The sequence below is a fragment of the Acipenser ruthenus genome, chromosome 36, assembly GCF_902713425.1.
Source record: "Acipenser ruthenus chromosome 36, fAciRut3.2 maternal haplotype, whole genome shotgun sequence".
Classification (NCBI taxonomy): Eukaryota; Metazoa; Chordata; class Actinopteri; order Acipenseriformes; family Acipenseridae; genus Acipenser; species Acipenser ruthenus.
In genome coordinates, this window is record NC_081224.1 from 102,133 (window position 1) to 127,539 (window position 25,407).

The 25,407-nt window shown below is 45.9% G+C and overlaps 1 protein-coding gene across 14 annotated transcripts in view; it reads left to right on the forward strand.

Moving 5' to 3' along the window:
* The window catches only part of LOC117971988 (voltage-dependent P/Q-type calcium channel subunit alpha-1A-like), a 140,704-nt gene that overhangs the window by 20,166 nt on the left and 95,131 nt on the right, over positions 1-25,407 (forward strand). For all 14 annotated transcript variants that reach the window (XM_059007966.1, XM_059007970.1, XM_059007968.1 and 11 more), the window contains exons 3-5: positions 6,275-6,537; positions 16,051-16,157; positions 18,324-18,463. In XM_059007966.1, coding sequence (XP_058863949.1) covers positions 6,275-6,537; positions 16,051-16,157; positions 18,324-18,463 — 510 coding nt within the window. The remainder of the gene's footprint in view (positions 1-6,274; positions 6,538-16,050; positions 16,158-18,323; positions 18,464-25,407) is intronic.

The window sequence follows — 25,407 nt, forward strand, 5'->3', positions numbered from 1 at the left end:
ACATTTTAGTGTCCCGGGACGGCATGTTGAAATCCCGGGACACCTTCCCCTAAACCGGGATGATCCAGAGAAAACAGGGACAGGAAGCAACCCTAAACGAGTGTCTCAATCTGCAGTAGTGCAGGATGCTAATAATACAGAGGAGCTGTACAGCTGCTTTCTGGGGTGCGCTGCATTCATAACAGACACTGAAACACGTTGGCACTTATTTTTAATACCAGCCGATTATAGTGCAATCACTGTGTATATGAGGCATTTAATATGAACATCATTATCGCAATAAAAACACTGACTGAGTTTAAATACGCTGTGAACTAAGCTGGTAAATCGGTTTGAAATGTGCCGCTGCGGACTGCTTCAGTGACCTCTAGATACAAGATTCCCATGATTAAACCACAGCACAGTGTAACAAAGCACAGCACAGCACAGTGTAACAAAGCACAGCACAGCACAGTGTAACAAAGCACAGCACAGTGTAACAAAGGACAGAACAGCACAGCACAGTGTAACAAAGCACAGCACAGCACAGTGTAACAAAGCACAGCACAGCACAGTGACAGCACAGCACAGCACAGCACAGTGTAACAAAGCACAGCACAGCACAGTGTAACAAAGCACAGCACAGTGTAACAAAGGACAGAACAGCACAGCACAGTGTAACAAAGCACAGCACAGCACAGTGTAACAAAGCACAGCACAGCACAGCACAGTGTAACAAAGCACAGCACAGCACAGTGTAACAAAGCACAGCACAGTGACAGCACAGCACAGTGTAACAAAGGACAGAACAGCACAGCACAGTGTAACAAAGCACAGCACAGCACAGTGTAACAAAGCACAGCACAGCACAGTGACAGCACAGCACAGTACAGTGTAACAAAGCACAGCACAGTGACAGCACAGCACAGTGTAACAAAGCACAGAACAGCACAGCACAGTGTAACAAAGCACAGCACAGCACAGCACAGCACAGTGACAGCACAACACAGCACAGTGTAACAAAGCACAGCACAGTACAGTGTAACAAAGCACAGCACAGCACAGCACAGTGTAACAAAGCACAGCACAGCACAGTGTAACAAAGCACAGAACAGCACAGCACAGTGACAGCACAGCACAGTGTAACAAAGCACAGAACAGCACAGCACAGTGACAGCACAGCACAGCACAGCACAGTGTAACAAAGCTCAGAACAGCACAGCACAGTCACAGCACAGCACAGCACAATGTAACAAAGCACAGCACAGCACAGTGACAGCACAGCACAGTGACAGCACAGCACAGTGTAACAAAGCACAGTGACAGCACAGCACAGTGTAAGAAAGAACAGACAGCATAGCACAGTGACAACACAGCGCAGTGACAGCACAGCACAGCACAGTGTAACAAAGCACAGTGACAGCACAGCACAGTGTAACAAAGCACAGTGACAGCACAGCACAGTGTAACAACGCACAGTGACAGCACAGCACAGTGTAACAAAGCACAGTGACAGCACAGCACAGTGTAACAAAGCACAGTGACAGCACAGCACAGTGTAACAAAGCACAGTGACAGCACAGCACAGTGTAACAAAGCACAGTGACAGCACAGCACAGTGTAACAAAGCAAAGTGACAGCACAGCACAGCACAGTGTAACAAAGCAGTGACAGCACAGCACAGTGACAGCACAGCACAGTGTAACAAAGCACAGCACAGTGACAGCATCTTAGCAAGTGTACAGTATAACCATGGGAAAGGCATGGGGAGGAAACTGCAAAAATGTATCCTGGGAACCTTTTCTAAGTTCCTACCAGTCTGGTTTTTATGGCACCCAGGCACAGCTGATTCAGCAGTGTGGATTCTCAATACAAATACTGTACCCATTCCCTTTCCCGCACGAACAGAAACACAGAGGGCTTTCTCTGTCTTCATCGCTGATGTCAAACTGCTGGGAACACTTTAGAATAACACGCATCAGGAAAGCATTCGGCGGGTTGTGAGAGTAAACGTTCATTCGAGCATGAATGCGTGATTTATACACGTGATCAGTATGATCTGTTACAGAGGAACATGGCATGAACGCAGGTAATTAACCCCGCATGAATTCACAGGGCTCAATTCATTCTGAATCTGCGGTCGTTATTTTAGTGTTCCGTGTTTTCTGCCGGCTCCAGTCACGCCGGTAATGTAAGGACTGGATCGCACTGAAAGGGGGCGGGTTGGGTGCAGTGTGCTTATACACCGGCAGGGGGCAGCACAGCCTAGAATGTATTTATTTATTTATTTGTTTGTTTTTGTTCCTTTATTTTAAGTGTGAATTATGAATGTCGCGGATGGGAGGTGTTCTCATAACGGGGGGTATTACTCTTCAGATCAGAATAAAACGACTGCAGTATCATTTTCCGTTTTTGTGATATTATGCACCTGACGTTCTGCTAAAAAATGAACCGCAGTGATGTTAAATAACTAAACAAATAAAGAAATACAAGCACGAGGCAACACGCTTCCAATTAAAGGCTTTGATGTCACAGCTGCCCGCGAGGAGTCTGATACTGATCAAAGGCTGCCGGCTGCAGAACAGGAAGCGAGCAGGAGCGCGCGGGTACAGGCAGTGATGAAAGAGGAAGAAAGCCTCTGTCAGCCGCACGGTCGTTTAAAGGCACCGCGAGTTCAGTGGTTCCCTAAATAAGATTCATTTACTACCAGTGCTGAAGGCCTGGGGGGGGGGGGGGGGCGTTTGCTCTCTGCATTACCCCCAAAAATGTCCTGAGGGGTGAGAGGTGACACTGGCACAGTATTCAGAGCAGTGCTGAGGGGTGAGGGGTGACACTGGCACAGTATTCAGAGCAGTGCTGAGGGGTGAGGGGTGACACTGGCACAGTATTCAGAGCAGTGCTGAGGGGTGAGAGGTGACACTGGCACAGTATTCAGAGCAGTGCTGAGGGGTGAGAGGTGACACTAGCACAGTATTCAGAGCAGTGCTGAGGGGTGAGAGGTGACACTGGCACAGTATTCAGAGCAGTGCTGAGGGGTGAGGCTGGCACAGTATTCAGAGCAGTGCTGAGGGGTGAGAGGTGAGGCTGGCACAGTATTCAGAGCAGTGTTGAGGGGTGAGGGGTGACACTGGCACAGTATTCAGAGCAGTGCTGAGGGGTGACAGGTGAAGCTGGCACAGTATTCACTGCAGTGCTGAGGGGTGACAGGTGAAGCTGGCACAGTATTCAGAGCAGTGCTGAGGGGTGAGAGGTGACACTGGCACAGTATTCAGAGCAGTGCTGAGGGGTGAGAGGTGACACTGGCACAGTATTCAGAGCAGTGCTGAGGGGTGAGAGGTGACACTGGCACAGTATTCAGAGCAGTGCTGAGGGGTGAGAGGTGAGGCTGGCACAGTATTCAGAGCAGTGCTGAGGGGTGAGAGGTGAGGCTGGCACAGTATTCAGAGCAGTGCTGAGGGGTGAGGGGTGACACTGGCACAGTATTCAGAGCAGTGCTGAGGGGTGAGGGGTGACACTGGCACAGTATTCAGAGCAGTGCTGAGGGGTGAGGGGTGACACTGGCACAGTATTCAGAGCAGTGCTGAGGGGTGAGAGGTGACACTGGCACAGTATTCAGTACGGTGCTGACCTTGGCAGTCCTGAGACAGAAATCTGTTTTTGACGGTAAAACGAAGAGAAAACGCCGGCCCCTCATCCCGCATTGGTAGTATTTGGGGAACCGCAGCCCTTGTGGGAGAGACTGTTCATTAAAATGTTAGTTTTAAAGAGAAGGCGATTTCCATTTGATGCCATGGTAACCACACTCCCGTGTTTCTATTGAAATGTATTCATGTGTTTGCGATCACACTCGCTTATTTAACCACGTATTTAACCACACTCACTTATTGACTTCAAAGCCTATCAATACCTCCACTGGTTGTTTTCAAACACACTTTCCCTTCACAAAGGCGTGTCAAGATATGACCTTTTTTTAAAGTGATATATTTGCGTATTTACGCTTTCCGTGTCATTTTCATTTTATAAGCTCGCCACCCACTTCTTTTTTAACGAGAAACCCAGCAATGCGAAGATCGTTAGCACACACCTCACAATATAACTGTCATTTCCAAATTCCTTTCAGACACAAACACACACACGCAGATACACATACAATATTCAACAATCCAGATAAACAGGCTGTTACTTTACCAGGATATAGAGGAAGAATGCAGGGCGCACGCTGTATTGCGTCGCTCCGGGTAAACGCCGCGCCAGAGTGGAACTGCTTCCCAACATTCCGAGTGACGTCGCTGGCGCTGTCCAGGGTTCTGACCGGCTGAATCAGAGTCGGGCACAACAGCGCGCTGCAAAAAAAAAACCCAAAACCTCTCCTCTAGTCTTTATATGGGAGCCCCAAATGCACCATAGCCTCATATGAGTCTAGGCGCGTGTGTCGGGAAAAAACTGCGTGTGTGGCTCAGTGTGTCAACCGTGAAAAACAGCAGGTTAAAGTGTGCGTATATATTTACACACACATGCGCTATAGAATATCTTATTTAACCCCCCCCCCCCCCCCCCAAAAAAAAAAAAAAAATACTAAATGTATTTTGTTTAAAGTCTATCGCATCTGCAAGTCATTTAGCAGCACGGTGCACATTCATTATGCATTTATATGGGTTAACTGCACCTTTTAAAATCTCATTCAGTAAATTGACATAGAAGGCTACTGTGTAACTCGACCCGTCTGTTTCTTGTCGTGAACTGCACTGCCTCAGTGACACCCTCCCATTAAAATAAACTCAAGCAGGTAAATAAATAAAGCCCATTGATTAGCCCAGGTGTGACGGAGGGGTGTGTCACCATGTTAATTACAGACTATCCCAGGGATGGCAGCTGCGTTCAGATTCACACACGCGCTGCGGGTTCGGACTGGATTCGTCTTCTGCGGATAATGCAACCCTTGCTTGATCTGTTTTAGTTCAGCTATTAATGGTGTCGTGGATTAGTCGAGTACCACATTCAGCAGGGCGACATCTTCACACGAGTATTATATGCGAGATTTTGTAATGTTTTTTAAAGCATTTTATAGCGTGAAAAGACCATTAAAAAGAGAGAGATGAAGACTAAAACAAAACGGTCGCTGCCGATCTAATCTAAAATCTATACATCGTTACAGTAGGAACTACAATTGTTTCATATTTTTTCACATTCCGTGTTATGATTCGCGAATGTAATGTGTCTAATTATTCACGCACGTCTTTAGTTTGTGAGTTTCTCTATGTTCGGTGAATGCGGTGCTTGGCGGTAGGTGGTAAGTGAATAGCTGCCGTATGAAACCATAGGCGGGATCTCAGCGAATCAGGGCCTCGGCGCGTCATGTGCTGTTGAAGCTTTGACGAGGAGCTTGGGTCGCGTTAAATTGTTCAGAAGCTCATTACAGCCCGAGCTGCCAGCGCATCACACAGACCTATCCGTGCTATTTCCCAGGGAGGCAGGGAGGCAGGAAGCACGGCGCCGTGTCTAGCTGCTGCAGCACCCAGGCTCAGGACAACTCCCTGCGACTGTTAGGATCAGCAGTATCAGCAGCGCCGCTTCTTGGGTTGGTGATGACACTGTCTCCGTGTCCCTCCGGATGTTCGTGTCGTTGGATTGTGTTCCTTGCTTTGAAGTGCAGATGATGGTGACGGGGATGACGATGATAATGATCATGAGGAATCTGCCGTCGTCCGGAAAGGCATAGACAATCTTTATATAACCCCGCACAACAGAAGAGAAGAAGAAACTGCATTAATCGACAGCAAATCCGATCTAGTTGTGTGTGTCTGTGAGAGAGGCAGACAGAGAGAGACAGAGAGAGGGGTGGTGTGGGGGGTCATAACCCGTACACTAGCCAACTGTGCGGAGGTGTCAGAAATAAAAATCTAAAAATAACAGAAACCACCTCAATCAGAAGAGAAATGCACATCTGACTTTACAGGGTTTCTTTGTAACAGCTGTAAAAGCAAGAATCAGCAGCGACACTGTATTAAGAAACATAACGGGGAAAAACACACACAAAATATGCAAATTATTTGAAAAAAGAACAAAACCAAATCTATCAGGACGGTCGAGCGGACTGACACAAACACATCTCGTGTTTTCTATATCTATATATCAACGAACATTTTTTTTTTTGTGTGGAAAATATCAAGACAATTAAAAAAACCAAACCAACTGCATGTATCTCGAGTATTGAAGCAGATGGGATGTAACGTGGTTGTGTTGCACAGTCTCTCTACTCTGCTGCTTCGTAACGATTGGCGTTTGGTGTCTATAGAATGGCGAGGTTTGGAGACGAGGTGCCGGCCAGGTATGGAGGCGTCCCCGGGCAAGGGGGTCCCGGACGCGGCGGGAGCAGACAGGGCGGCCCGCCCGGCGCCCAGAGGATGTACAAGCAGTCGATGGCACAGCGAGCCCGGACCATGGCCCTTTACAACCCGATCCCGGTCCGACAGAACTGCCTCACCGTCAACCGGTCCCTGTTTCTGTTCAGCGAGGATAACCTGGTGAGAAAATACGCGAAAAAAATCACCGAATGGCCATATCCTTTTAAAAAAAAGCTTTTTAAAATGTGTATTTAATCCTATTATATTTGTATTGTGCTGGGTTACAGTATATATTATTATAAGAACTATTAATATTGCATTGTTATTATTGTTATTCCATTATTAATAATGGTTTGGTATATTTTTATTATTAATATCTTTCTAATTAGCCAGTGCTGGTGCGGGTTTCATGTTGGTATTATGATATATATATATATATATATATATATATATATATATATATATATATATATATATATATATATATATATATATATTAGCTCAATCAGGAGAATACGGTTTCAATAAGACGCATCGACACATCAGCCTGTAAAAGGGCTCTGTGTGCTTGTTGTACATGTTTTATGTGAGAATGCATTATGAGGCCATAAGAAACACATTGTAGGCATTTGTTCACATCTTACACTGGAGCGCGCAAGTACTGAACGGTACATTGCAGGTTTTTTTTTTTTTTTTGTGGTGCTTGTTTGTAATAAGCCTGCTTGCAGATTTTGATATAAATGAAGCACTCCCCTGGACGGTCGCTATGTACCAGAACCATATACAGCACTGCAAAGACACACACATATCCACACTGAAACAAGTATTGACTTATCACGCTGTCTGCAGATCTGTGCCTAACACTCTCTCTCTCTCTCTCGCTCTATATATATATATATAGACACGTAGTGCTCATAACTGCATGTCTGCTCTGCATGCTTGAGCACAAGTGGAGCAATGCAGGCATTGGCATGTCGGTTCTGCACAGCGCTGCTTGCTGATGTCAGCACACAGCCACATTCACACAGGAAAAAAAAACTCCATTTGCTTTTGTGGCTTCCTTGAAAAGCTCTTGAGATGGATAGGTAGTGGGGGGGGGGCAATATTTACTACACTGTGTGTGTGTGTGGAGGGTGTGGAGGGGTGTGTGTGTGTGTGTGTGTGTATGTGTGGAGGGTGTGTGGAGTGGAGGGGTGTGTGTGTGTGTGTGTGTGTGTGTGTGTGGAAGGTGTGAAGGGGTCTGTGTGTGTGTGTGTGTGTGTGTGGAGGGTGTGTGTGTGTGTGTGGAGTCGGGGAGTGTGTGTGTGTGTGTGTGTGTGGAGGGGGGGTGTGTGTAGGATTAACAGCAGTCCTGTTGCCGCATGATTTCCCCCCCAACATCTTTCCCATGATATACAGACACAAGGAGAAAATGGAAAGCAAATGGTTGTGTGTGCTGCTGAGCTGAGCTGAGCAGGGCTCCCAGGTCTCTGAAATGGAAGCTGTCCTGTCTGTCTGCTGGAAGGAAGCTGTGTTTATAGAGCAGGATCACTGAGACACAGCATCTCCCTGGACAGGGGCGTCCTTAAACCTTACAACCAGTGGCACTCGAGTGCATCTATAGGGATGAGAGATATTAACACTTGCTCTAGGAATTAGCCAGCGTACAGTCAGGGTGGATCTGGTGTTTCCAGGCATGGGTTTATTACATTCTTTTGAGCTGTGCTGTAGAAAACCCCAAAAGAACCCCATGACCTTTTTGTTTTGGGACTCAGGGGCTAGGATTGCCCTCCCTCTTTAAGAGTCTCCATCTTTAGGTGTCTTTCGATAGAGACGAGGTGAAGCTCTGCTCCATTTTAATCACACCATGGCAGAGCTATCTGATAGCAGGTTACGGGAATTTGATACCTGCATTACTGCTCGTCTCTATTCTTTTGTTCCTTTCATGTATATAACTTTCCGGTAAATACACGGAGCTTGTGCCAGGTTTCATATCATTAATGGAGCCTCCATTGTAACACAGGGACTGCATTGCTACCTCTAATAGATAGTTTGCATTCCTCTCCAGGCTGCCTTTAAGCTCCTGAATTACAAATGGAAAGCAGAATTGAAGAACAGTCCTTTAGCTTAAGAGAACATTCACAACACTTCTTGCTAAAACAATCTGTCTTCAAATAGAGAGCGAGTTTCTGTGTGAACAGGGCCCTGTGTTGGAGCCAACAAGCTAAACCCGGGTGATTACATCAGTCATTTAACAAAATGCACAGCCAATCAGGGAAGCGTTTAGCTTAGTGCCACATCAATACAGAAACAGGTTGAGTTCAATTTCTGCCTTCATATTCTGTGGAAATGCAGCTGAATTAACGTTGGCTTGTTTTCGGATTGTGAATACCGCTATTTAACTGGACCGGAATAAAGTTTACCACAGTAAAAGTGTGCAGTCATTTTGCAGTAGTTATTCTGCCTTTGTCAAGCGTTGCCATGCTTCGTTCTTTCACATGCTTGCATGTGTTTCACTGGCCTCTGCTTTACTATACCTTGGTAAACTTCAACCCTTTATAAACGCAGAGAAAGACTCAATGAATAACAAACCTTTCTCAATGAATGTTTAAAAGAACTAGTTTAACCTCGATGGATAGTGTTCAGTATGTCATGTTAGTTCATTAAGCATATATTGTAGCATACGTTTCATATCAAAGTATTGTGGCCATATTCATTTGAGTTCATACCAGGTAAATGTGACATATATGCTGTATTATATGCATTCATGTATAGTGCAAGGTATTGTTATTGCTTACCTGTGAATCTGCTGGGCGCTCCAGATGTGGAGACAGGTCCTTTCTGCTAAACTAACAAAGAGAAAAGAGCTTAACGTTACAAAAGCACTGGTGCTGGGAGCACGGCAATGATTTCATTGAGTTTCGAGAGTCTGCAACCTTGGTCAGATTTAAAAGAAATATTTCGGAGTGATTTTTAAAGAGGTATTGTGAAGAGGCTGTTTTTATGTCTGAGGGCAATGAATTCCAAAGATGAGATGCCTTGATCTGGGGATTTTAAAAGCAGGCACATCATTTGATCTCTAACAGAGATGTAAGGTAACTGGGAGCATTTCCAGTATGCACCTTAGAAACTAAACACAAACCATGCCATTCTCTATGTGTGTAAAATGGTATTCTCTAGTCCACCAGTTCTTCCACACACCCCCAAGTCGTGCCCTGTGCTCTCAGTGTTAACTGCTGGAGCTCAGAGTTCGACTCTCTCTACAGGAGGGCAGGGCTTTCTCAAACTATAGCGCCTGAGCCTAGAATACGGGCTGCCGTTGTGCTCACCTCACTGCAACAGAGGCAGCATTGCACTGGAGAAGGGGCGGAGACGGGCTGCTAGGCTGATCCCAGGACTTAATGACAGGAGCGAGGAGGACAGGTTAACACAATGAAATCTCTTCAGAGGGAGCAAGAAGGGAAAGAGGGGACTTGATTGAAGTCTTTAAAATCATTAATAGTATAGATAAAGTTAACCCAAGACACTGCTTTAGCACAGAGAGAAGGACAAGAGGGCATACATGGAAGCTGAGTAAAAGTAAGTTTAGAACCCTCAGGGAGGAAGCATGGTTTCACACAGAGAGTTAGAAATGCATGGACTAGCTGACCAGGTAAAGTAGTAGGATCTAAAACACTGGGAACATTTTAAAAAAGACTAGATTATGTGCTAACACTATGTATCGGCACACATGCATTTACTAAGTAGCTACCATGTAAACACCCAGTCATTAAAGACACTTCATGTGAAGTGTTACAGACGTTTCGTAAGGGCTGCAGCACAACAAGCTCCCACGCACTGCAGTTTGTAGCTCTGGGTTTGTAAGCTGTGGTTTTATTTGTGAAGCGTTTCTCATTTTGCTGGTCCTGGGTAGCTGAGCGCGTTTCTCATTTTGCTGGTGCTGGCTAGCTGAGTGTGTTTCTCATTTTGCTGGTGCTGGGTAGCTGAGCGTGTTTCTCATTTTGCTGGTCCTGGGTAGCTGAGCGTGTTTCTCATTTTGCTGGTCCTGGGTAGCTGAGCGTGTTTCTCATTTTGCTGGTGCTGGGTAGCTGAGCGTGTTTCTCATTTTGCTGGTGCTGGGTAGCTGAGCGTGTTTCTCATTTTGCTGGTGCTGGGTAGCTGAGCGTGTTTCTCATTTTGCTGGTCCTGGGTAGCTGAGCGCGTTTCTCATTTTGCTGGTGCTGGCTAGCTGAGTGTGTTTCTCATTTTGCTGGTGCTGGGTAGCTGAGCGTGTTTCTCATTTTGCTGGTGCTGGGTAGCTGAGCGTGTTTCTCATTTTGCTGGTGCTGGGTAGCTGAGCGTGTTTCTCATTTTGCTGGTCCTGGGTAGCTGAGCGCGTTTCTCATTTTGCTGGTGCTGGCTAGCTGAGCGTGTTTCTCATTTTGCTGGTGCTGGGTAGCTGAGCGTGTTTCTCATTTTGCTGGTGCTGGGTAGCTGAGCGTGTTTCTCATTTTGCTGGTGCTGGGTAGCTGAGCGTGTTTCTCATTTTGCTGGTGCTGGGTAGCTGAGCGTGTTTCTCATTTTGCTGGTCCTGGGTAGCTGAGCGTGTTTCTCATTTTGCTGGTGCTGGGTAGCTGAGCGTGTTTCTCATTTTGCTGGTGCTGGGTAGCTGAGCGTGTTTCTCATTTTGCTGGTCCTGGGTAGCTGAGCGTGTTTCTCATTTTGCTGGTGCTGGGTAGCTGAGCGTGTTTCTCATTTTGATGGTGCTGGGTAGCTGAGCGTGTTTCTCATTTTGCTGGTCCTGGGTAGCTGAGCGTGTTTCTCATTTTGATGGTCCTGGGTAGCTGAGTGTGTTTCTCATTTTGCTGGTCCTGGGTAGCTGAGCGTGTTTCTCATTTTGCTGGTGCTGGGTAGCTGAGTGTGTTTCTCATTTTGCTGGTGCTGGGTAGCTGAGCGCGTTTCTCATTTTGCTGGTCCTGGGTAGCTGAGCGTGTTTCTCATTTTGCTGGTCCTGGGTAGCTGAGTGTGTTTCTCATTTTGCTGGTGCTGGGTAGCTGAGCGTGTTTCTCATTTTGCTGGTCCTGGGTAGCTGAGCGTGTTTCTCATTTTGCTGGTCCTGGGTAGCTGAGTGTGTTTCTCATTTTGCTGGTGCTGGGTAGCTGAGCGCGTTTCTCATTTTGCTGGTGCTGGCTAGCTGAGCGTGTTTCTCATTTTGCTGGTGCTGGGTAGCTGAGCGTGTTTCTCATTTTGCTGGTGCTGGGTAGCTGAGCGTGTTTCTCATTTTGCTGGTGCTGGGTAGCTGAGCGTGTTTCTCATTTTGCTGGTGCTGGGTAGCTGAGCGTGTTTCTCATTTTGCTGGTCCTGGGTAGCTGAGCGTGTTTCTCATTTTGCTGGTGCTGGGTAGCTGAGCGTGTTTCTCATTTTGCTGGTGCTGGGTAGCTGAGCGTGTTTCTCATTTTGCTGGTCCTGGGTAGCTGAGCGTGTTTCTCATTTTGATGGTGCTGGGTAGCTGAGCGTGTTTCTCATTTTGCTGGTCCTGGGTAGCTGAGCGTGTTTCTCATTTTGCTGGTCCTGGGTAGCTGAGCGTGTTTCTCATTTTGATGGTCCTGGGTAGCTGAGCGTGTTTCTCATTTTGCTGGTGCTGGGTAGCTGAGCATGTTTCTCATTTTGCTGGTCCTGGGTAGCTGAGCGTGTTTCTCATTTTGCTGGTCCTGGCTAGCTGAGCGTGTTTCTCATTTTGCTGGTCCTGGGTAGCTGAGCGTGTTTCTCATTTTGCTGGTGCTGGGTAGCTGAGCGTGTTTCTCATTTTGCTGGTCCTGGGTAGCTGAGCGTGTTTCTCATTTTGCTGGTGCTGGGTAGCTGAGCGTGTTTCTCATTTTGATGGTGCTGGGTAGCTGAGCGTGTTTCTCATTTTGCTGGTCCTGGGTAGCTGAGCGTGTTTCTCATTTTGATGGTCCTGGGTAGCTGAGTGTGTTTCTCATTTTGCTGGTCCTGGGTAGGTGAGCGTGTTTCTCATTTTGATGGTCCTGGGTAGCTGAGCGTGTTTCTCATTTTGCTGGTGCTGGGTAGCTGAGCGTGTTTCTCATTTTGCTGGTCCTGGGTAGCTGAGCCTGTTTCTCATTTTGCTGGTGCTGGGTAGCTGAGCGTGTTTCTCATTTTGATGGTGCTGGGTAGCTGAGCGTGTTTCTCATTTTGCTGGTGCTGGGTAGCTGAGCGTGTTTCTCATTTTGCTGGTGCTGGGTAGCTGAGCTAGTCTTCCTGTCTACACTTAGTGACTCAGATTGAATGGATGTGGATGAAAGCAGAACCTCTAAATGATTTATTCAGCTCTCCTTCCTCGAGATGATTGGGAACACGTGTTGTGTCCTGTGTGTGTGAGCCGCTGCAGTACACCAGACCTGGGGCTGATCTAAGAATATTATATTCTTTCCCCTGTATTGTATCTTAGTGGGTGGTGAGGTGTTTATATGAAAGCTGTATTGAATATTAAAATAGCCAATGCACCTCTGACAGCGAATCAGAATTCTCTGGGTGTCTGATAAATTCAGGTGTAGTAACAGGATGCAGATTCGGGTGTTTCTGTGAGATTGTTGGTTGTCAGGCCCCTTGATTTATCTCTTCCAACGAGGCACTAACTAACAGTGCAGCCTGCCTGCATCCAAGTAGCCTCGCCTCCTTTCCTCTCACACTCCTATCCCTCCCTCCCCTCGTTCCCCCCCCCTCTGCACACTCCTCTTTGCTGTAGGTGCAGGGCAGCCATTACAGAGAGCCCTCATTAATAAAGCCCCTCTATTTTCTGCTGTGTATATCTATGTGTTTAAATCAAGTGAACGCACGTTCATTGCATATTGACGTTCAGCTTTATGTGGGTTACTCAGCCTCCACGAGAGAAATTCTACATCTCCTTGCTTTCCTCAGCTCAGAAATCACCGGCTCCTTTTAGCATTTTCCTCTCCTCTGTTGTAAAAGGCTCCCGTGTTCTGCCTGTACGTTTGTTTGTTAGTCGAAAGCCCTTGAATTGAGACCCTGTCTATTTTTGGGAGCTGTTCGGTGTGGGCTTGTGTGATGGATTGATTTTTCATGCTCGTGTTCACTGAGTCACATGCACTGCTTCTGCAGCTGCCAGCCCAGGCTCAGTCTCAAAAAATACCTACCTGGTAACACTTTAAGATAACGGCCGCAAATTCCTAATGAATTCTGGCTCAGTCCCACAGGAATAACACCTCAATAGCTGCTGCACTTCCTTGAGTTCTGAAGCCATTCACTTTGAATTCTGCCCTGTTAATTCATTATGATTTCAAAATATTTAGGTCCATCCGTTCCCAGTGAGTTCACTGTTTATTCTTCACTACTTCATAGCCTCTTACTCGCCCACCAGGGAGTGAGAAGTGTTCATTCATGCATGAATGCAGGCCTTACACACGTGATCAACATGATCTGTTACAGAGGAACATGGCATGAACGCAGGTAATTAAACCCACATGAATTCACAATGAATGACTTCACAACTCAGAGGGCATGAGGAAGATATTCCGGTGTCATTCCTGCTGCGGGATTCAGCTGGAATTCATTAGGAATTTGCAGACATTGTTTTAAAGGGTTACCCAATATCTTTTACTGTGGTTAATGTTTGGGGCAAAATAAAAATCTTTAGTTGATCTGAGGTCTGATACGAGTGTAAAAATGCAGGAATCTTTCTGCACAGATAGGGATCGGTGAGGAAGGAAACGCTATCCCACTCAGCAATGTAATCTGAACATTTTATTGAACTGAACTATATAGAGAGATTTGTATCACTCTAATGGTGAAACATATTCGGCATACCTGTGGCTTGGAACTTGGTTTCAGGAGACTAGGTTTCAGTGCCACTGCGCGGCACACCAGGGGAGACTTGGGGTTTGATACACAACCTCAAACTAGGTCTCCTGGAAGCAGGTTTCAAGCCGCTGTTCCTGAAAAAGTGGCTTTGTGTTCCCTCGGCTTTACATTGTAACATAAATCTGGAGAACAGCACGCATCCAGTTATGAGTTATCATCAATAAAACATTCTTCAGAGCATCCTAATCTGAATGGTATGACACATATAGCCTTGTTGAAGATAATCCTAACCTGGGCTGCGTAACTAAATGTGTGACTGCGAGCCAAGATTAAACCCGAGCCCTGCGTGCTGACGCAGCGCCCCCCTGTGTCTCTACACACACGCTGCGAGCGGGGGTATTCATGTAACACACGCTCCGAGCTGGAGACATGATACACTGACATCGTCTGCCCCAAGGAAAAACATGAGGCACTTAGGCTTTTGTGAAGAAGCGTTTGCTTTTTTGCACAAATGCTCAAACTATAGCGCTTCAAACTGCATCCGATTCTCTCGCAGGGCGTCTGCTGTGCTTCTGTTTATAGCGCGGAGTGTACAATTCAAGAGACGCTCATAATGGCAGGGTTACGCAGAGCACAGCACTGAAATAGTACTGGAGCATTATCTTCTCTTCTCAGCCTTGACAGAATGAATAGTGAATACGCTGGGTTACAACACTGCTGTTAACCCTCTCTCAAGCCAATAGCTCATATAAATAGACCTTCATAGTGAACCATCCTGGTTGATTGTCAGACAGTTGTAGCTTCAGCAGCCGCTTCCTACTGCCCATCCCTGCTCTGTTTGCTTTCCTCAAGGAGAAACATGTGACTCTTATAACACGAGCAGGCTCTCTCATTTTTGTGTTTAGTTTATAAGAAGTACGCTGGAAACGCTCCAAGTTACCTTACAGCTCTGTTGGAGACGTGTACCTCTACCTGTGCTCTAAGATGAAATACTTTTAAAATCCCTGCATTGAGATCTGACATGGGCCAGCGTGCCTTTGCGTATCACAATACCTTTTGAAAATAAATATGTATTTTAAATCTGACCAGGGTTGCGAATCCTGTAAATACTGTGACCAGAATCAAGTCAATTGAAATGGTTTTACTTCACACTTTTATTTTGTATTACTGGTTTTGTGATTGTTTTAAGTGTTTTTGTCCTGTTTGAATGATTTGTCTCTTTCATGCCTTTCATTTTATAATGTGTTATTTCTTACCAGGACCCCCTTGAAATGAGATGCATACCTCAAGGGTTCTATCCTGGTTAAATAAATAAATAATCAATTCAAACTGTTTGCGACCTCAGAGGTGCCACAAAAACCAAAGTATACTCCTCTGAGTGCCCGCTGTGGTGCTCCCTATTTAATCCTGTGCATACAAATAGAGACAGAATATACTGAAGCTCAGCGTTTACATTTTTCTAAAGGAAACAGAAGGGAAATAGCCAGGGAACTATACTGAGTAGACTGGACAGTAGAAGGAATGTGCAGGACTGCTTTTCTGTTCGAAGCTCGAGATATCTGTGCACCTGTATGTTCTGTGCTGTATATGACAGGCTATGGAAATGTGGGTGTTGAGATTGTGTGCTTTGCTATGGCTGCAGTACATCGATGGTTTGAATGTGCAGGACTGCTTTTCTGTTGGAAGCTCGAGATATCTGTGCACCTGTATGTTCTGTGCTGTATATGACAGGCTATGGAAATGTGGGTGTTGAGATTGTGTGCTTTGCTATGGCTGCAGTACATCGATGGTTTGAATGTGCAGGACTGCTTTTCTGTTGGAAGCTCGAGATATCTGTGCACCTGTATGTTCTGTGCTGTATATGACTATGGAAATGTGGGTGTTGAGATTGTGTGCTTTGCTATGGCTGCAGTACACCAATGGTTTGATTCCTTAACCGTGCCCCTCCTCACTCCTTTTGAATATCTGATTTTAGCCACTATCATTGCAAACTGTATAGTATTAGCCTTGGAGCAGCATCTGCCCGACGGAGACAAGACGCCCATGTCAGAGCGCCTGGTGAGTGCATCCTTTTATTAGATACACTTTCAACTAGACTCTTATCCACGTGTTGCCAGATACACCCTGCATGCGATTTCATCCTTTGTTAACCAAACCCTTTGAACAGGGCTGCACTGCTATTTGTGTAACAATCACATTTAACATTTCCAATGGCTTTGAAAAGCCTGGAAGGAGAACGTATCGTAGCGATTGCAGTCAATATGTAGCATTCTGATGATGTGTGCAGCAGAATATGTGCAGTATACACAGCGAAAGCAAATGTGAGAATCAACCGATGCACAGACTTGAAGGTATTCTAAAAATAATAATACTAATAATAATAATAATAATAATAATAATAATAATAATAATAATAATAATAATAATAATAATAATAATAATAATAATAATAGATTTAATAGATAGCTGTGCAGACTCGAGCCCCTTCTCCAGACTGGATAGATTACAATCGTATGTTTTTAGTAAATACTGTATACAAGTACTGTAATAATATGAAATATAATGACCCCAAAAGGAGCAAATTGCTTCAGCTAATCTAGTTAGCAAATCCTCTTTAGCCAACATTGAACAGAAAAGAAAGAAAAGGCTTGTTGGCCCCGCTGACCTTCTCTGCTGTTTTCTTATACTGGATCTTGATACCTAATTGATTAAGATTTGTTTTTTAAATCAATATGCACGGCTCCTGTATTAACTGCTAGCAGTGATTCCTGCACATTAATGATAGCTGTGAAACCTTGCTTGTCTCCAAGGAAATAAGTCAAGTCACATTGTGTGATGAAATTATTATTATTCCCAATGCAAACCAGGTAATTTAATAATAATAAAAACAGACTGGGTCTAATCAGGGTGTGTGGAACCAGCCATCAGTCTATTACACTGTAAGGGACTGTGCAGCATTGCTATTGCTGTAAAACAAACTACAAGTCACCATTGGAACATATTAGAGCACCTGGACTTATAACATCACTGAGAGTGTGGATCTGCACTCACAATGTATAACATCACTGAGAGTGTGGATCTGCACTCAGAGTGTATAACATCACTGAGAGTGTGGATCTGCACTCACAGTGTATAACATCACTGAGAGTGTGGATCTGCACTCACAGTGTATAACATCACTGAGAGTGTGGATCTGCACTCACAATGTAAAACATCACTGAGAGTGTGGATCTGCACTCACAATGTATAACATCACTGAGAGTGTGGATCTGCACTCACAATGTATAACATCACTGAGAGTGTGGATCTGCACTCACAATGTATAACATCACTGAGAGTGTGGATCTGCACTCACAACGTATAACATCACTGAGAGTGTGGATCTGCACTCACAACGTATAACATCACTGAGAGTGTGGATCTGCACTCACAATGTATAACATCACTGAGAGTGTGGATCTGCACTCACAACGTATAACATCACTGAGAGTGTAGATCTGCACTCACAATGTATAACATCACTGAGAGTGTGGATCTGCACTCACAATGTATAACATCACTGAGAGTGTGGATCTGCACTCAGAGTGTATAACATCACTGAGAGTGTGGATCTGCACTCACAGTGTATAACATCACTGAGAGTGTGGATCTGCACTCACAATGTATAACATCACTGAGAGTGTGGATCTGCACTCACAATGTATAACATCACTGAGAGTGTGGATCTGCACTCACAGTGTATAACATCACTGAGAGTGTGGATCTGCACTCACAATGTATAACATCACTGAGAGTGTGGATCTGCACTCAGAGTGTCAACGACAAAGCGTTCTGCACGTTTAAACCACAACAGGTTCTGTGGAACCAGATTAAGTAAGTTAATAGCAGGTGGTTTGCCTGTTTTTTATTTAGATTTAATGACTTATGATATGTTAATGTGTGTTCGGTGGCTGCCCTCCAATCAAGCTGAGCGTGTACGCTCTCGACTTGATTAGAAGTAGCCACCAACATTTCAAAACGTACGAGACAATGCATCGTGTGTGTGTGTGTGTGTTTAAAACGTACAAGATAATGCATCGTGTGTGTGTGTGTGTGTTTAAATGTACAAGATAATGCATTGTGTGTGTGTGTGTGTTTAAACGTACAAGGTAATGCATTGTGTGTGTTTAAACGTACAAGGTAACGCATTGTGTGTTTTTTTCCTGTGTTCTTTTGCCCGTGCAGGATGACACTGAACCGTATTTCATTGCGATCTTTTGCTTTGAGTCTGGAATTAAAATCCTGGCTCTGGGATTCGCGTTGCACAAGGGATCCTACCTGCGGAACGGCTGGAACATCATGGACTTCGTGGTCGTTTGCACAGGGTGAGTGACAAGACTGGTTTTAGAGTTCAAGGGCTGGTGTACAGCACTCTGCTGGGTTCAGAGTTCAAGGGCTGGTGTACAGCACTCTGCTGGGTTCAGAGTTCAAGGGCTGGTGTACAGCACTCTGCTGGGTTCAGAGTTCAAGGGCTGGTGTACAGCACTCTGCTGGGTTCAGAGTTCAAGGGCTGGTGTACAGCACTCTGCTGGGTTCAGAGTTCAAGGGCTGGTGTACAGCACTCTGCTGGGTTCAGAGTTCAAGGGCTGGTGTACAGCACTCTGCTGGGTTTTTGAGTCTAACGGCTGTCGTGCAGCAGCTGATGGTTTAAGGGGTTGGGGTTGGGTCACGCCCCACTGTGCTTTGTATATTGCTCTGAGCTGCATGCCTGTGTTACCGTCAGTCCTTTCAGGTGATGCGCAACCCTGAAGGATAATGGGAGCCCCTTGTTGTTGCTGACCTGACTGAAGCAGGGGTTATCTTTTGGAATAAACAGTTTGAACTGGAATTGCAGTGTGGCTGAGTGTCTGATGCTTGTGTTTACCCTGACTGGATTATCAGAGTTCTGGGCTGTCCTTATAAATGTTTACCACTGTACTTTACCACAGTAATTTTGTAGTTTTCCCCCATGCTTTTCCCATGGTTATACTTTGCATTCACCACAGTTTACTCTGGTTTGCCTTGTTTATTAACTCTGAGGAGTGTGGAAGGATGTTTGTATGGACTGTATGAATAACTCTGAGGAGCGTGGAAGGATGTCTGTATGGACTGTAGAGGTTTTTGTTTCGGTCTGGGCTCACTCAGTGTTTTTACTGATTGTCTTCTGTATGAGAGCTGCACTCAGTGAATTTCCAAGCCCTGCTCCTTGTTATATAAGATTTGGAACGCTCCGGCAAGAAATAAAGTGCTTTCTTTTCATGACAGAACGGAAAGCATCTTCATTTTTGATGAACTCGTTCATGCTGTAATACATGCATTGTAACACACTGATATGTGGAGATGGATTCACCGATGAACGGTCGGCCGTGGCTTCTTTTAATTTGCGAGCCTCGATTGAACATGAATTGATCGATTCATCGCTCCGAAGGCCTTACATATATATTACACAAAATAAGGGTTTTTTTGTAATGTTTTTCTATTGTATATGTTGCTATGCTTTGTCCGGGTATTTCCTTAAATGCATGATGTTTATTAGATGGGCCAGGAGGATCCCAAGCTATACAGGAAAACAGTTACAAAAGAAAGCATTGCTGAAGAATGATGTCATCACAGGTTAGGTATACAAAGGCTCCTTTGTTAGACCAGAGGAATGAAGACAGCACACTCTGCTGTCTCTGAATTTGATAATTGGGCGCATTCCCGTGTGGAAAGCGCTCGCTCCACTGAGGCAGGTAACGCTGTGAAGGAGCTGCGCTGTGACAATGCAGGGTGTTCAGAGTCGTGTTTAAAACATTTCTGCTTCTGTTAAGAGTTAGGAGGCTGATCCCAGCCTAAGCTCTCCTGACAGGGAAGTGATCAGAGGCTCGCCTCCCTAACTGTGTCTGAGAAGCTGTCAAAGCGTGTCACCATCTCCTCCAATCCCTCCATCCCTATCACCCCTGCTCTAAACATCTCACCAGAAACTCCAAACCACTTCTGATCAGCACCCCCCAGTACTTATTTACACAGGAAAGGTCAACTCAGTTCAACCGGCTCATTTGCCAAAAAACTTTGTTGTGAATTCTCATATTATTTTTTTATTAATGAGTCATTTAGCAGAGACTGGGGGTGAGCTTTGCATCACAGCTGCTGCAGCAGTCACTTCCAATAGGACCCGGGTTTTACGCCTCATTCCATGTCAACGTAAAAGAGCTTTGATGTTTTTGCATTCATGGCTTTTTGGAGATTTTTTTATCTCCAGCAGTACAGAGAGCCAGTCTATTTCTACCAGCTTTCCATCTACTTATTGAGACCTGCACACCTGTACCGGTTGTGTGTTGGATGCATTCATGTAACTTTTTGATTATTTTTGAATTCAAAACCCCGGCATGAAAAACCCTTCTCTCGATTTTTTGTTTGGTATTTTTCATGCTAAGGGGATACAATATAATATTTAAAGGATATGTTTTTGTGCATTCTCTGTTCTTAGAATAAAATGATAGTTTGCTGACCTACAGTACTGCATGAAAGGCTTACACTAACCACAGCATAGGAAAAGCCTGGAGATTTTAAAGAGAGCCAGCAGCATGGGGCTTATCAAAGACACACTGAATACTGTGTGAGACACGTCCTTTGTGACACTCGCAGGGGGAAACTCAATTAAACACATTACTTCTTCTGCTCCTTTTATAACCCACCAGTATCAAGCTGCAGCATCTGGTATGCTAGCCAGCAACAACAAGAGACAGAGCAGACTAGGTCCTGAAACCAGGGCTTCTCAAATCCAGCTGCAGAATGTTCCAGATGGATTTATATTTCAGCTGTAGAGACTGGGAAGGTGGAGAAGGAGAGGGAGAGAGGGAGGAGGCGCAGGAGGAAGCAGCAGCTGTTCTGTGATTAATGGTCAGCTCTCTCTACCTATTCAGATAATTAATCACCTGCCTGCACTGCGCCGGCCCCCTCTCTCACAGACCCACATTCACAACAAACCCCTGCAGCTCTCAGACTCCCCGACTGCCCTGCCCTCCACACACTCCCACACACCGGAGCAGTAGAAAGGACACTTAGGGTTTCATTGCAGTTACAACTGTTGTTTCAAAGATACATGGTGAAATAGTAATCAGCAATCAATAACAGAAGATAGACAAACACCCACGCTCACACAGAGAGTTAAAGAGCACACACACACACACACACACACACACACACACACACACTGACATACACACACACACACACACACACATACACTCACTGACACACACACACACACACACACACACACACTGACACACACACACACACACACACACTCACACAGAGTGCAGGGCTGTGGATCTCACAGATACACACACAGAGTGCAGGGCTGTGGATATCACAGATACACACACAGAGTGCAGGGCTGCTTGTTCATCCCTTAATGAGGACACAGCGAGCTGTACGAATCAAAGGGGGCTCTGCAGGGGCTCTGGAGCCAGGGGACTGCAGCGTGAGCAGCAGAAATGTCACCTCTGAGAGCTGGAAGCAGGGAGAGGGAGGTGGGGGGGCAGCACTGCTCAAAGAGCAAGGGTCTGATTACACAGAGAGCCATGTGGTACAGTGTGAGAGAAAGGGCTTCACAGCCTTAAACGCTGGTTTCATTTCTAAAAGGAGGAACCCAGTGAGCTGTGATCACAGAGATCAAACACTGCAATACTGACAAAATCCTAACCCAGGACCCTGAGCGCTGAGCTGCGATCACAGAGATCAAACACTGCAATACTGACAAAATCCTAACCCAGGACCCTGAGCGCTGAGCTGCGATCACAGAGATCAAACACTGCAATACTGACAAAATCCTAACCCAGGACCCTGAGCGCTGAGCTGCAATCACAGAAATCAAACACTGCAATACTGACAAAATCCTAACCCAGGACCCTGAGCGCTGAGCTGCGATCACAGAGATCAAACACTGCAATACTGACAAAATCCTAACCCAGGACCCTGAGCGCTGAGCTGCGATCACAGAGATCAAACACTGCAATACTGACAAAATCCTAACCCAGGACCCTGAGCCACACACCCCTGCCTGTCAGCTTTCTTTCCATGATGCTGTGCATGGACAGAATCGCAGGCCCAGAGGAGCACAACCATTCTTTATTTCTCTCTAATTTATTTCTATCGCGAGGCTGTTTAGCATTCCGGACGAGCTGCGCTGTGCTGTCGAGGTATGAGCAGGAACAGGGATCCTCAGCTCAGCTCCAGCAGCAGTGTGAGCCTCTGCTGTCATTCTACCTTGCAGGTCGTTTCCGAGGAGGCTCTGAATGCTAACGCTGGCGTCTCAGTACGATGTGAGGGGGGATGGGCAGTGGTGTGACTAGCAGACCTGTCCTGTGTTCTGTGACGCTCCGTGTGTGTGTGTGTGTGTGTGTGTGTGTGTGTGTGCGTGTGTCAGTGTGTGTGTGCGTGTGTCAGTGTGTGTGTGTGTGTGTGTGTGTCAGTGTGTGTGTGTGTGTCAGTGTGTGTGTGTGTGTGTCAGTGTGTGTGTGCGTGTGTCAGTGTGTGTGTGCGTGTGTCAGTGTGTGTGTGTGTCAGTGTGTGTGTGTGTGTGTGTGTGTGTCAGTGTGTGTGTGTGTGTCAGTGTGTGTGTGTGTGTGTCAGTGTGTGTGTGCGTGTGTCAGTGTGTGTGTGCGTGTGTCAGTGTGTGTGTGTGTCAGTGTGTGTGTGTGTGTGTGTGTCAGTGTGTGTGTGTGTCAGTGTGTGTGTGTGTGTGTGTGTGTGTCAGTGTGTGTGTGTGTGTGTCAGTGTGTGTGTGTGTGTCAGTGTGTGTGTGTGTGTGTGTGTGTGTTTGTGTCAGTGTGTGTGTGTGTGTGTCAGTGTGTGTGTGTGTGTCAGTGTGTGTGTGTCAGTGTGTGTGTGTGTGTGTCAGTGTGTGTGTGTGTGTGTGTGTCAGTGTGTGTGTCAGTGTGTGTGTAATGAGTTATTGATCTGAGTTTCAGAAGATAAAGCAGCAATTCTCCTCTGCCATCTCCTGCAGCCATTTTGAGTGAGGCAGGCTCAGCTCAGGGAGGACTCGTTACCTTTCCCGTGGTGGAGCCTCGCTGTAGTGCAGGGACAGAATGAGCTGAAGTGACGTGCGCTTTCCTCTCTGCTTTCCTCTGCTCTTGGTTTGCTAGAGTACAGATGCAATGTTGACAGGAAAGGGCAGGCAGGCCGACAGGCAGGCAGGGAGAGGGAGGGAGTTCAGTCTCCATGCCTCAAGCCTCTCCTGATCTGGAGGAAGCACCCTTTCTCTTAGAGGGGTGAGGGAGGCAGTTTAGTCTCTATGCATCAAGCCTGCCCTGATCTGGAGGGAGCACCCTTTCTCTTAGAGGGGTAAGGGAGGGAGCAGTTCAGTCTCCATGCCTCAAGCCTCTCCTGACCTGGAGGAAGCACCCTTTCTCTTTGGGGGTGAGGGAGGGAGGGAGCAGTTCAGTCTCCGTGCCTCAAGTCTGCCCTGGACTGGAGGAAGCACCCTTTCTCTTAGAGGGGTGAGGGAGGCAGTTCAGTCTCCATGCCTCAAGCCTCTCCTGACCTGGAGGAAGCACCCTTTCTCTTTGGGGGTGAGGGAGGGAGGGAGCAGTTCAGTCTCCATGCCTCAAGCCTCTCCTGACCTGGATGAAGCACCCTTTCTCTTTGGGGGTGAGGGAGAGAGGGAGCAGTTCAGTCTCCATGCCTCAAGCCTCTCCTGACCTGGAGGAAGCACCCTTTCTCTTTGGGGGTGAGGGAGAGAGGGAGCAGTTCAGTCTCCATGCTTATCCAAAGCCTGGGCTGCAACGGTGCCAATTATACAGGCTCAATCCGCTGAGGGGAAACTCATTTTTCACAGATAGTGGCGTTGCAGAATTGAAGACATTTTTTATTCAATTTGCCAGTGCAATGGAAGAACCCCAAAAAGAGAAATGATCTGAGCGGTATTGTATTGAATTGGGTTCCAGTAAGCACCAGTGTTAGAGGAGCTGAAATCTTGACAGGTCTGCGTTATAATAAACTGACCGAAGGCACACAGATGTCGGTAAAAGAATAGACGTCTATAACACAATAGGTTTATTGTAAAAAAAAAAAAAGAAAAGAAAACTCTCTGGAATTACATTTAAAACTATTGGCTATTTTACATTAAAGTTTGGGTAACACTTTACACTGTCTCTAATTACTGTGTACTGTATTTACACAGTAGATACTTAGTAAATACATGTGTACTTACACATAATTACAATGTTATTATGCATAGTTACAATAGTCACTGAGTTCACTGCTCGCTGTTCATGACTAGAGAAGACACAAAGCAAAACGTTTAGTCACTGAGTTCACTGCTCCCTGTTCATGACTAGAGAAGACACAAAGCAAAACGTTTAGTCACTGAGTTCACTGCTCCCTGTTCATGACTAGAGAAGACACAAAGCTAAACGTTTAGTCACTGAGTTCACTGCTCCCTGTTCATGACTAGAGAAGACACAAAGCAAAACGTTTAGTCACTGAGTTCACTGCTCCCTGTTCATGACTAGAGAAGACACAAAGCAAAACGTTTAGTCACTGAGTTCACTGCTCCCTGTTCATGACTAGAGAAGACACAAAGCTAAACGTTTAGTCACTGAGTTCACTGCTCCCTGTTCATGACTAGAGAAGACACAAAGCTAAACGTTGTGTCACTGAGTTCACTGCTCGCTGTTCATGACTAGAGAAGACACAAAGCAAAACGTTTAGTCACTGAGTTCACTGCTCCCTGTTCATGACTAGAGAAGACACAAAGCAAAACGTTGTGTCACTGAGTTCACTGCTCCCTGTTCATGACTAGAGAAGACACAAAGCTAAACGTTTAGTCACTGAGTTCACTGCTCCCTGTTCATGACTAGAGAAGACACAAAGCAAAACGTTTAGTCACTGAGTTCACTGCTCCCTGTTCATGACTAGAGAAGACACAAAGCTAAACGTTTAGTCACTGAGTTCACTGCTCCCTGTTCATGACTAGAGAAGACACAAAGCAAAACGTTTAGTCACTGAGTTCACTGCTCCCTGTTCATGACTAGAGAAGACACAAAGCAAAACGTTTAGTCACTGAGTTCACTGCTCCCTGTTCATGACTAGAGAAGACACAAAGCAAAACGTTTAGTCACTGAGTTCACTGCTCCCTGTTCATGACTAGAGAAGACACAAAGCAAAACGTTTAGTCACTGAGTTCACTGCTCCCTGTTCATGACTAGAGAAGACACAAAGCTAAACGTTTAGTCACTGAGTTCACTGCTCCCTGTTCATGACTAGAGAAGACACAAAGCAAAACGTTTAGTCACTGAGT